Source organism: Enoplosus armatus, chromosome 12, assembly GCF_043641665.1.
Source record: "Enoplosus armatus isolate fEnoArm2 chromosome 12, fEnoArm2.hap1, whole genome shotgun sequence".
Taxonomy (NCBI): Eukaryota; Metazoa; Chordata; class Actinopteri; order Centrarchiformes; family Enoplosidae; genus Enoplosus; species Enoplosus armatus.
In genome coordinates, this window is record NC_092191.1 from 22620103 (window position 1) to 22632157 (window position 12055).

The 12055-nt window shown below is 41.9% G+C and overlaps 1 protein-coding gene across 1 annotated transcript in view; it reads right to left on the reverse strand.

The window, feature by feature from the left end:
• The window catches only part of ltbp1 (latent transforming growth factor beta binding protein 1), a 103672-nt gene that overhangs the window by 25835 nt on the left and 65782 nt on the right, over nucleotides 1-12055 (reverse strand). Inside the window, exons 11-15 of the mRNA XM_070916585.1 lie at nucleotides 10258-10425; nucleotides 6326-6499; nucleotides 4044-4066; nucleotides 3431-3533; nucleotides 1309-1395 (exon numbers count right to left, since the gene is read on the reverse strand). Coding sequence (XP_070772686.1) covers nucleotides 1309-1395; nucleotides 3431-3533; nucleotides 4044-4066; nucleotides 6326-6499; nucleotides 10258-10425 — 555 coding nt within the window. The remainder of the gene's footprint in view (nucleotides 1-1308; nucleotides 1396-3430; nucleotides 3534-4043; nucleotides 4067-6325; nucleotides 6500-10257; nucleotides 10426-12055) is intronic.

The following is a 12055-nucleotide window of genomic DNA, read 5'->3' on the forward strand; positions in this document are numbered from 1 at the left end:
AACAAGAGAGTATTAATACAGCAGCAGTTTTAGAACTAATAATGGGTCCCACAAAATACTATAAAGAGCCATGAGGAAGCACAACATAGCCTTAATGCACCACAAGTTAACTGCTTAATATAAAAGCACCACAAGTTCCCAACATGTGCCACAGAGCAGCCTCAAGCAGTTGACTGCAGGGAGGCTGACTGCAATGCAATCAACTGAACAGAGTTGAATCAAATTCATACGATTCATCCGTTTATTGACATTTTAATAAAGCCAACCAGTTGCCCTGTTTTCCTTCATTTGAACTGGCTTCTCCACAGCGACCCAAAGAAAATCTCTCAAATGAATAGCTCATCCTGTCCTATTGATACTGTACAAGTTATGTGTCTCATTGTTTCAGCTCTTAATAAAAAACATAAAAGGTCCACTGGCCACGTTCCCCCTTGAGTTAAGCATATCTCTGGCCCAGCTGCAGCTTCAAGTAATACACGCATCCCTCCAGTCTGAAACGGGATCGCCACAATCTCACGGTTCAACCTCAACAGTGTTGACAGTCTGAGCTCTGAGGGAAATGTGTGGATGGATTCCACCGTGCTTGAGAAATCTCCATCCACTGATGAAGACCATGAGATGTGGGTGAAAGTCCCAAAAATAGCTAGTAAATGAACATTTAGATTGTTTTTTTTGCTAAGAATGAAATTCAGAATTCAGAAAAAAACGAATGAACTGTTGCGCTCAAGATCAATATCAAGTCATCCAGCACAGAGATGAGTCCGAACCGCATATGACCTAGCTTAGCACCAAGAGTGGAGACAGGAGGAAACGGCTAGCATGGCCCAGCTAGAGGAAATATGGCTCCCCAATCTTGGCAAACCCACAGCCTTGTTCAATAAGGCTTTGGGTTTGCCAAGATGAAGGCTACGTTTTTCCCTTTTAAAAGGCCCAATACTGCTAAAAATATCAGCGCTGAAAACATTCCCCACAGCAGAGGAGACAAAGGACCCACTAAGGACACCGCCAGGAGACCACCAAAGGTCAAAATCTGTGCAATGCATTTGGTAAATCTGTGCAATGCATTTGTTGGCGAGTGACCTGTCAATAATTTACTTTTAGGATTCAGGACATACCAAGGGGAAGGGGTGAAGGACAGGTCTATTAGCAACCAGCAACCTGTCAGCTGTGCTTCACCTGTTCACTAACTGGGGAATGGAAACTCTAACAACAGACAAGAATAGGCCGCGACGGATGAGGCAAAAAAAACACATACACGCACACACACAAAAAAAAAAAACAGACGAGAAAAGAATGTTTTAGTCTTACCAGCCGACTGGGTGGGAGCGATGTCCTGGCCTGCATTAGATGGGAGGATCTCCACTGGTGCAGGTGGAGAGCTCCTCTCAACAACCTCTACCCAATCAAAAAAAAAAAAAAACAACACACAGTTATAATTCCATCCAGTTGACATTTAAATACTTCTACCACCGAACACGGTACTTTGATGATTAAATCACAGTATACATTTTCACTGTTATGTAGGCAATACCCAGATTTATTTACCAATTGCGCCTTAAATACACTGACAGCTTGGCTTCTCCTGAAAGCTGCCCCGGAAACAGTAAGTGTTTTTTTTTTACCCCGTATTACTTTTTAAAACTAGAGACCTAAGGGTATAACACAGCCCCCGTTTTTAAAGTCATTCCATGCTTTCATCTCGTCACTTTATCTTTTCAATTATCCTTGCACAGTTTTGTTACCTGTGAATGCAATACCGTCTTCAGCCGGTTAACTCATCTCTTGCACAGTCTACTTTCTGCTGTGACGATCAGTTCTCACCTCGCGAGGGATTGGGGATGCCTTTTTTTTTTTTTTCTGATTGAATGTGCCGAACAAAAAGCCAGGGGCTCGCCCGAAGTAAACAGACAGATGACGACCAAACTGACGTCTCCATCTTCAGGGCTTTGCTGACAGAGCGTGGCGGGATTCATTCGATCGGCAGCAGTTTTTTTGTGGATGAAAATGCACCGGTAATGATAACGAGGTCAGAGGAGAAGGACCAGGCTCCTTCAACCTAACAGGAAGGCTACAGATATGCAAACATTTGACAAATTCAGCCCGTTAAAACCTCTAAGTGGTAAGAGCTACAACAGTGGATGACTGTCCTCGGAGCAGCTATCTGGAGCAATACGGTCAGAGATGCTGACGAGGGGGTTAGACTTTTGGCATAAACAGCATGAATACAAGGATTCAACTTGGGGTTTGTGTTAAAGAGACATGCCTGTGGTGCTGGACTAACAGTATGGGAGTGGGGGTTTTTTTTTTTCTTGGCACAGAACAGACCTTTAATACCAGCTGATCGTCATTTGAGTAGTCCATTGGCCTTATCTGTTTCCACATCTCAATCTCCGAGGGGAGCGCTTTTAGGATGAGGTTTAACAAAAGATGGGGTCATGAACATACACGGCTGAGAAATCGACAACGACGACAACTGCATGTTGTCCTGGAGACAAACGGGGATTGTGTTTAGTAGCAGGCAGGTACATCTAATGAGATGCCCGATGAGTGTTTATCACTGTGCACCATTATATAACTGCAAGCTAATAGGAAAATAAATCAGCAACCCATGAATGTTGTCTGTCCAACCCAACCGGTCAAAGCAAATGACCCCCCCCACCTATCATGTCGCCAAAGTGCTTGCTCATGGTGGGAACTGTTGGGTCTCTGTAATAACATTATAAAGAGTTCAGTCTAGACCTGCTCTATTTTATAAAGTGTCATGAGGTGACTTTTTGCTGTGATTTGGCGCTGTATAAATAAAATTGAACTGAATTGAATTGAAATTGAATACTCGGAGGAAAACGGGAATTTTGAGCCACATCTCATCTTGCATATCAGGCGTTAACATATATACGCTGGCACAAGTCGCATCCTGTCCCATAAACTGTCCCCATATTACTTCGTACGATGGTTGTTACTTTGCTACCATGCTTTTTTTTAAACCTGTGATCATATAAATATCAATCTGGCTTTATTGAACACTGAGGACCAGTTGAAATGATAAAACACTACAAGAAGATAGACAAATGGAATGAATAAATAAAGAAATGAAATGAATGAATATATATATCGCTTCCTCTAATGCTAGTGTAAAAAGATCACAGTACGGTGGCCTTTTCAGGACAACAGACTCGGCTGTGCTTTCAGCAGTCTGAGCAGCACTTTGTCATTCTTCATCCTTTCGGCGCTATATTAGCATGCATCATTTGCCTTTCTCACATTTCTGCTAAAATTATATTTGTGTTATATTTGTACATTATACTGTATCAATTACAGCACAACTGGACCTATGGTGGAAGTACAGCTGCTCTGAGCTTGACAAGCGGCGTCTGACATGTCCTAAACTGCCCACCGTACCACAGGGTTTAAAGGGGAGTGAAGCAGAAACCTGGGTAGGCTGCCTCGATCTTGACAGTGGATACACCCGGAGATAGCTGCGGCAGGATAGGTTCAACTACTGGCCTATTACTAACCACGGGAACTACCAGCTCCTTCAACGACAAGACACACACACAGTAATACAAAGGGACATGGTCAACAGAGCACCATATGCATTTCTTTCAGTCCAAGGGTAATCATTTCAGCTTTGCACGCTGCTTCTGTCATGCAATACAGGTGATGTGCTGGGAAGCAGATTAGCGTTCAGCTTGCACGGCAACTGACTGCGGTTTAAAAAAAAACAAAACAGCATAATGAGCATAAATGAACAGCTCGGCGAGCAAGCCAGGAAGCAAAGAATGCCACTTCTGCTTAAGACTTCCGTCGGGATTCTTTTGGGACAGCGTCAAGGATTTCTATCTATTTTTTGGTACATATTACACATTGAAGATGTACACACTGACTCACTCACTAGCTTAGTGCTGAACTGGCTCAAAGTCATGCAGCAACGTTGCTGACTTCATGCAAAGGTGATTCTGCAGCTCCTCAGCGGCCGAGAGGAGTGTCTCTGTGTGCATGCAAACTGGCTGCGACATTTCCGCTCTTTAAAGCGCCCAACCTACCTGGTCTGGTGCAGTTGTTGCTACTGACCACAGACAAAAAAAGAAACAAATCGTTTTTAATGTAAGTTCGGGAACATAATGTAGTGTATGTAACTATCTCGGGTAGTTAAATACAGTATCTCATGTATATATTCACAGACCCTGGTTTCCATGTTGTGAAAAGGTCATAAACATTGCAGACCACATTCATAGGTCTAAAATATAACAACACTAAGGATATATAAAAGCATGGTTTTCTGTACTGCCAAAATGCCAATGTGCACAGCTGCCAGGCGCCACATTACTATCTGGTGGTATCCAAACACTAATCTACACAGGTTTTGCGTGGTGAATTTCTGTCCAATTGTTTTCGAGGCCTGCCCTGTGTGCCTGGAAAACTCTGCTCCAGAGAAGCTTAGCAGTAATTTGGACTCATCGTCTGGCTTTGGCTACGATGTTGCAAAGTTTCTCCTTCCCTCTGTGGCTGCCAAACATGTCCTGAATAATAACAGGAGAGGGTGAAGCTCCTCTGCCTCTCTCAGCCAGGTTTATCTCCCCCGCTCGCTCCCTCTTCTGAAGGGCTGTGGGCTGGGCTGCCTTTGAAGGAGTGTGAGCCAAAGCACTTTAATCCTTCCATCCTCAAACAAACAAATGTCACGTGAGGGACGCTTCTTTCCAGATCTGGGCTCCTAATCGCATGCAAGAGGTATCACACGTCAGGGTCTCCAGTGTTGCTTTGGAACTGTAATTTGCAAAAGTGAGATAACTGTTCATCCCCCAGTGTAGTACGGCGGCCCTGAGAGCTCTTAGCAAATAGATAAAAACAGTCATGACAGACATTAGTTTTATCTTAAATGTCTTTGGGTGTTGCTGGTCAGACAAATCAAGCTATTTGAAAACATCTAATTGGACTGTCCCAATTGTGATTTCCACAATACTTCCCATTTTATAGACTGAATGATTGATGCTTTTTTTGATTCAGCAGATTGATCAATAATGAAAAGGGTCATTAGTCGGTCCTCTACTTTGTTGCCTCTTTGTGTTGAACTGAAGTACGGGAGCTCAATCTCATCTTGTATGTAGAATTTTCATGCATCAGGGGAAAGCAATTTTTTTGTACTCAAGTGTCTATGAGCATGTAGTACCTTTCATTGGGTTCTTGTTGAACTATTGACCTTATGAGTTTCAGTAACAGGAAAGTGCTCCAACTCCGTTATGTTATTTTGTTTAACTTCCTGTCTACACCCGACGTGGGGCAATGTGTCACGCTGTGTGGTCATCTGCTGCTTGTGATCATCCTGTGCCTGCATATCAGCAAATATCTGAGCAGTTTTACAAAATAACACACAGCATGAAAGACTGAAAGAGCTGGAGGCTTTTTTTTCTACAGCAGTCTGACACCCACCAGGCGCTATTTACACAGCAGTGCTAATTACATCAGCTCTCCTGAACCGATCAGGACTGGGACTTTTGACTTGTGTGCAGAAGTTCAGAGACAGAACAGGAAACGGAACAAACAAAAAAATGGGAAGGCATAAGGTCAATAAGGTCAAATGTTGCTCTGCTCTGAATTGTTTTGCTCGAATTTAAAGTGAGCTACTAAACCAAATCCCCCATCATCCCCCATCATCATATTAAAACAGGAAAGCGAACCCAGTCTTTCTATTGGCAGCTCACCGCTTGCAGCATTGATGGTGAAATCTTATTATGAGTTGGCCTCAAAGGATGTTTACGTTTTAACATTCCAGATATACCGGAAAAGTTCTAGTGCCAGTTCCAAAAGTCTAGACTGAAGACCAAAGGACACAGAGCGTTTGCAGTGTGGTACCCCAAGTAATATAATGGCCTACCTTAAATAATTAGAAAGAATACCTCTGCCAAGTGGAGCGGTAGACGTGATGAACCAATAGATGTGGTTCGGGAAACTGCCACCTTACTTTATAAATGTTTTGGGCATGACAGACTTGTGGGAGAGACCTTGGTGCACACTGGAGGGACTACATTACCCAACTGGACTAGGAATGATTGGGGATACCTGGGAGAAGCTGGAAGAAGGGACTATGTTAAAGACGTTGGGCTGTTTGGCTCACCCTGTTGCCATCGTGACCCTGGGACTAGGATAAGTATCTGGATGAATGGATAAATATAGGTCTGCCATTTTACTTCATTAAGCTGTACTCTTAACACTTGACAGTTAGCAAGCATCTAGCTCGTGCTAAGATAGTTTTCACCTGTGCTACAGACATCAAATTAAACTAAACCAACTGAACATACACTGGTGATGTTACATGCTAGAGACTCACCTGGTATAATCTCTTCTGGTCTGCCAAAAGCCTCCACTGGTCTCTCCGGTGTTGGCAGGGGTTGTGGGGGTAGCGGATCAATGGGCTCCTGGTAAACGGTGACTGGCTTATTGACAGGTGGATTTGGTAGAACAGTGTAGCCCATTCCACCAGGACAGATCTCTTTGAACTTAGCTACGTAATAAAAAAAATACAAGGGCTTGTTATACAAGTGAAAATAAGAGGTGCAAAAACATCATTCTTTTCAATTGTACATGCATGTTGATGATGTTAATTGATGAACGTTAATTGTATATCTATTACAAATACGTTTGGAGTGACAATAAAGGGTTCTGACAATCCTAGGTGTAACTAGTAAATAATGAAAAATAAAACATTTATTTCAAAAAGTCAAAAAGTACTAGAACAAAACCTCCTCTTGTGGAACACTATCACACAGTAATATTCTCTAAATGTTCTAATTTAGTGGCTCAAATTAGAGACTAAGATGAGGACACAGTCTTGTCTCCATGAGTGCACTCAACATTTTAAATAGACCTGGCAAAAAAAGCTACAGAGTGCTGTATCGTTTCCGCCTATCTATTCTTACACCAATATATTTTAGAGGTAAATGTATCTGCCTCATCTAAACAGGAGATTAAGAATGCAATGACTCAATACAATAAAACAGTCAATTCCCATGGAGAGATGATGAAGAACTGTATAACAGTCCTTAAGGTTTCCAGTCCACTTTCTGGAAAAGGCAGAACAACAGTGTCAAGCATCCTCCCTCAAACTTCAGCTGCACCACATCTGTTCACTTAAAATGATTCACACTGAACATTCGGGCAGGGCTGCCTATTGATCCCTCTGACGTATTCCATTGTTCTACAACCTCTCACGGAAACATCATGGGATGTGCGAAGTAGATTGCGACTGGGTTTTCCTAAAATAAAATCAACCTATATGCTGATGATGTTCCTCTGTTTTCGACATCAACTTCAGTATGTTCAAGCCCTTTCTGTATAAACATTTTGCATTAAGTATTGGCCGCACTGAATGGCTTTTACATTGTAGCAGCTGTAGGTATGTGTTCATTAAAGAGTAACTTGACACCCTGTTTTAGCTTGGACACGCCCCCTTCACAAATGAAAAAAAAACGCATTGGAACCCTAACACACACCACCACCACAACGCTGCCCACTACCCCCTCACACTTATGTCAGATTGCTCTGGTATTCCTCTATCTCTACCCCTGTCTAAACCGATATGTTTCAGCCATTTTCAGACATTTCAATGCCAACATATAATATCTGACATTCACACAGAATTTATAGAACTGTACATACAGTGTGTAACTCCCATTGAAGTGTTTATACTGGCTGGAATTTAAATGAGTGACATCAACTTTAGTTGTCCATGTTCACTGACGGCCAAGACTGTGGTTCAGAGCTGTCTAAACTGCTAGCTTAATGTTAACTTAGCAAGGCTTCAACAGATGCAGTCATCAGTCAGTGGAGAGCGACAGAAAAGAAAGTTTCAGGTTTCAGGGTGGGTTGGGGTCATATTGTTGCGCAAAGCTTCAGAATTGATGGGGTTGGGGTTTGGTTAGCTATGTAATATATGGGTTTGGGTCTCAGTTAAAGAGCCATGCAGGCATTAACTCAATGCTGGCTTTAAGTTTGTTTAAATGTAGGAATTGACTGGCATTTCTGCAATGCTGCTGAGAATCATTTTTGACCTGATCAATAACTTGAATGAACTACGTAGCACTTGCAGTCATAATGACCTACTTTACTGTACCATACTGGCAACTCTCTGAGAGCTGGCACGATAGGGAACCTGGAGGATCTAAAAAAACAATCATTTGCACTTCAAGTATCTCTAAAGGCATCCAAGAATGTGTTATGTAGTAATGCAGAGAGTTCAGGCTTTGACAGAGACTTATGCTTGTTCCAAGACTAAATGCCCTTGCGTAATGGAATGCTTGGCTTGTTTTCATCAACACACAATGGTACAATATTTTTTGTGTAACTGTAAACATGAGGAAGCAGCAAACCCCTTCTGTACTGAGTGTTGAAAACAATGTGCAGTTCATTCAAGCTATTGTAAACAACTGGTGTTAACACTGGTGACCATGGCTAAGATATACACTAATTTGCAAGCTATCTAACTAGCTCTATTTAGATAACCTGATGTAAGTGAGAGGATGACATTGATGATCGTGGCAAGAGAGCACACGTCTGAATTGCTTGTAGGAGAACAGCAAAATTCTGACTGACAGCAAGCAATTTCAACTGTAAGACACCACTTATTTCTCTCCAAGCACTGTAATCTGCTTCTTTAACAATGACATAATGCATCAGCACAGCCAAAGTCAAACTGTATACTATATACTCCACCTAAACCCTCATGCACATTGTCACAAAATATATTGCTGACAAAACATGAGGTTTAAAGGTGACGTGCGTGCCACAACCAAACCATTGAAAATACATTAATATGCACAGGCATCTTAGGGATACAATCAACTGCAACTGCCCAAAACTAGCGATAACTGCCGCAGTAAACACTGCACTGACACAATGAGTTGTGTGGAAATCAAATAAACAGAAAGGTAGCAAAAGTGGGTGTGATAACAGCTACTGCAAAAGGCTTTGCTAATATAAGCTAAGAACTCTAAAAGCCACTACTTAGCCAAGCTGTGAAACCCATGCAGACAGAAAATATCAGGGATAAAAGAAAGGGACACACATAGGATCTTTTTTTCCCTTCATTTTTTGGAATTTCCTGTCTTTTATTCAAGTTCACAACCCTGAAAGATGAAGTTAAATTGTTGTTGTAATAAATAGAATAAACAGAATGGTTTCAGTTTACAAGAAAGAACTAATGTAGCTCAATACCTGACTTTTTAATACCTTTTGATAATGTATTTCACTAAGAGGGCTCTCTGGATTTCTACATCCCATGTTTCAAGTATATTCTTACATATTACTGTCTTAGTTTAAGTAATGTTACACTAAAAGTTCAGCAGGTTTCAAACAGTTTTTCATGGATACTTCAGCCTGACTTTAAAAGGAGCTGTGAGTTGTCATTATGAGAGACGCCACGCCCTATAGTGAAACCCTTCTTTTTTCTGAAAGTAACTTTCTCTCTACTGTGCCTTTCTATTATTCCAATCAAATTCGCATTCAATCTAAAATAACAGTCCTTAGAGAATTGTTTGTAGAATATTTACTTACAGTCTCTGTCATTAATTACGACAGTATAAGCCCAGAGACAGCATTTCCCACATGAAGGAATCATCATACCAAAACTTATTCACATAAACAGCAATTTCATGTGGCCTTGCTTATCAATAAATGTATCTATGTCATCATTGCAGGTCACTCTATAGTCTTCTACATTAAAAAAAACCTACAAACCTCAATGTTTACAGCTGGTTTTTCTAGTTTAGGAAGTCTCAATTAGTCACAATTGAGCACTGGCAGTTTAGAGACTGGCAGGGCTACTAACCAACCAAACTCTGCCAGAGGATAACCTAAGTGATTGCTATTCATCCTGAGGGGAACAAGAATGTTTGTGCCAAATTTGACGGCAATCCATCCAATTGCTGCTGAGATATTTCAATCTGGATCAAAGTGGTGGACAGACCGACGTTGCCATCTCTGGAGGCACGAACTTCATGTTCTAGACACGTGGTAACTCAGTTCCTCTACTCTTGTGGCCTGTTAACAAGGAGGAGCAGAGTGTTGCAGGACACTGGCAGAGTTGCATAGAAGTATAAACCTTTGCTGATTTGCAAGGCCAAACTGAACTGCAAGATTATTAAATGGTGTTTGGCATGATATTCTCTTCATACAAGTGAGAAATGAAAGCTTTGGGCAGAAAGTTTTGGGTCTTTAGTTCTCACTGAGACAGGATAAATGTCTGGCATGGCTGGGGGGCCTTACCTGTTCCTGGAGGGGGGCATTTGTCGCAACGAGGGCCCCAGGCTTTGCCCACACTGCAGCAGCAGAGCTGTTTGCTCAGCTGGGCAGACACTGGGTGCAAACACTGCCTCCCTGAGCTGACCAAACGGAAGCAAGCCCCCTTCTCCTCTTGGACGGCAGGCGTGTTGGCTGAAGAGGAGCGCAGGAGGAGGACAAAGAGGAGGAGGGGGGAGGTGTAGGAAGTGGTGCACCAGATTGTAGGAGACACATAAATGGGGGAAAGAGAGGACAGAGTGGAGAAATAAAGAGGTCCCCTTCACCAAAGCAACCTTCCCTTCTCACCTGAACAAACTTCTGCCACAAACACAGCCTAAACACATTTCTAAAACAACACCAGTGCATAAAGACAAAAAAAAATAAATACACATTTTACAGTGAGAAGTCGAGCAAACCACATTTTGCGTTGGCACACATAACTACATTTAAACAATCAAAGCCAAACACAGAAACACATTCTGAAAGGCTGCGTCAGACTACAGGAGTTTTAAAAACCAAACCAATTTTGAAATTGGGCTGCATCACGCACATAAGGAGAAACTTCACAGATGTTCTTCTCTCTAATCTCAAACATGCACATACTACAAGATTTGAAAATAATGGCACATCACACATGCAGGATAACATTAAGATTACCGTGCCAGAGGGAGCAAGAGACTGACGTGGTGCAACAACTTGCAGTAGTGATGCTTTGCAGTGAGAAAAAAAACAAAAGCAGAAGGCTAAATGAGTTTGGATGAGAAAATGGTTTGAGGAGACGCGGCCAACGCGTTGGCTGTTGCTTAGCAACACCGCCAGCTGCTCCGGGACTAACATTAGCATGTAAAACTTAATGGCTATTGTGGTCCAGCTCGGAAAATACTAACGTAATCATACAGATTTTAACTCCTAAATATCTGGATCTGCAAACCCCTCACATTAGCAGATAATAGGGGCCAAGCATCTGTACCAACCAAGGTCCCAGACCGGATTTCTCCTTCGATTGTCGGTAGGGGTGAATCAGGGGATAAATTGTCCCAAAACTCCTGTAGTCTGAGACCGGCATAACACAACAAAGCACAGACAACATGTCATAGTAAAAATACAAAAATTGTTTTCATGCCAATGCTTCATGCACTATCGAAGTCAAGCGCTGGCTCAGGTGAAAGCGTGCAGAAGAGTTTGGCTCAAGCTTGTGTTTTTCAAGTCTTGTGGTGGATCTAATGTCTTCACGAAATGCCAAGTGGAAACTGTTCAAAGTGGAACACGGACAAAATAATGACCTCCAAGGGGAACCAAGAATGTTCAGTTCAAGTTTTCCTTTTTGCCAGAAACATTACCTACAGTACAATCATTCAAATTACTGGTTAAATATTTTTCGAAAAACAAATTATCAGATTTCAAAACATCTGGAATGACTGTTGTAAAAGGTTGGTCGAGGCTGAGGCTTTAATTAAGCTAAGATGTAACCAGGTAGGTAGTTTAAGTGCTGCATCAATGCTAACAAAACAGTCAGAACGGATTCTCAAGTCCCTTCATTATATAAGAAGTTAAGCAAATGGGTACACACTCAAACACACATACACAGGTTATGTGAAGTTCTCAGGCGTTGTTATAACATTTCGTACATTTTATTGAATATGTATTAACATTTATTTTACCGGTGTCATATCTATGGAGTTGGGCCTGGGGGCAGGAGCAAACAGCTGGCCTAGCCCTCTCTGAACGAAATAAAGCTATTTCATGTGTGTGTTAATGTTATCATGCTGATGTTGTAGGTAGG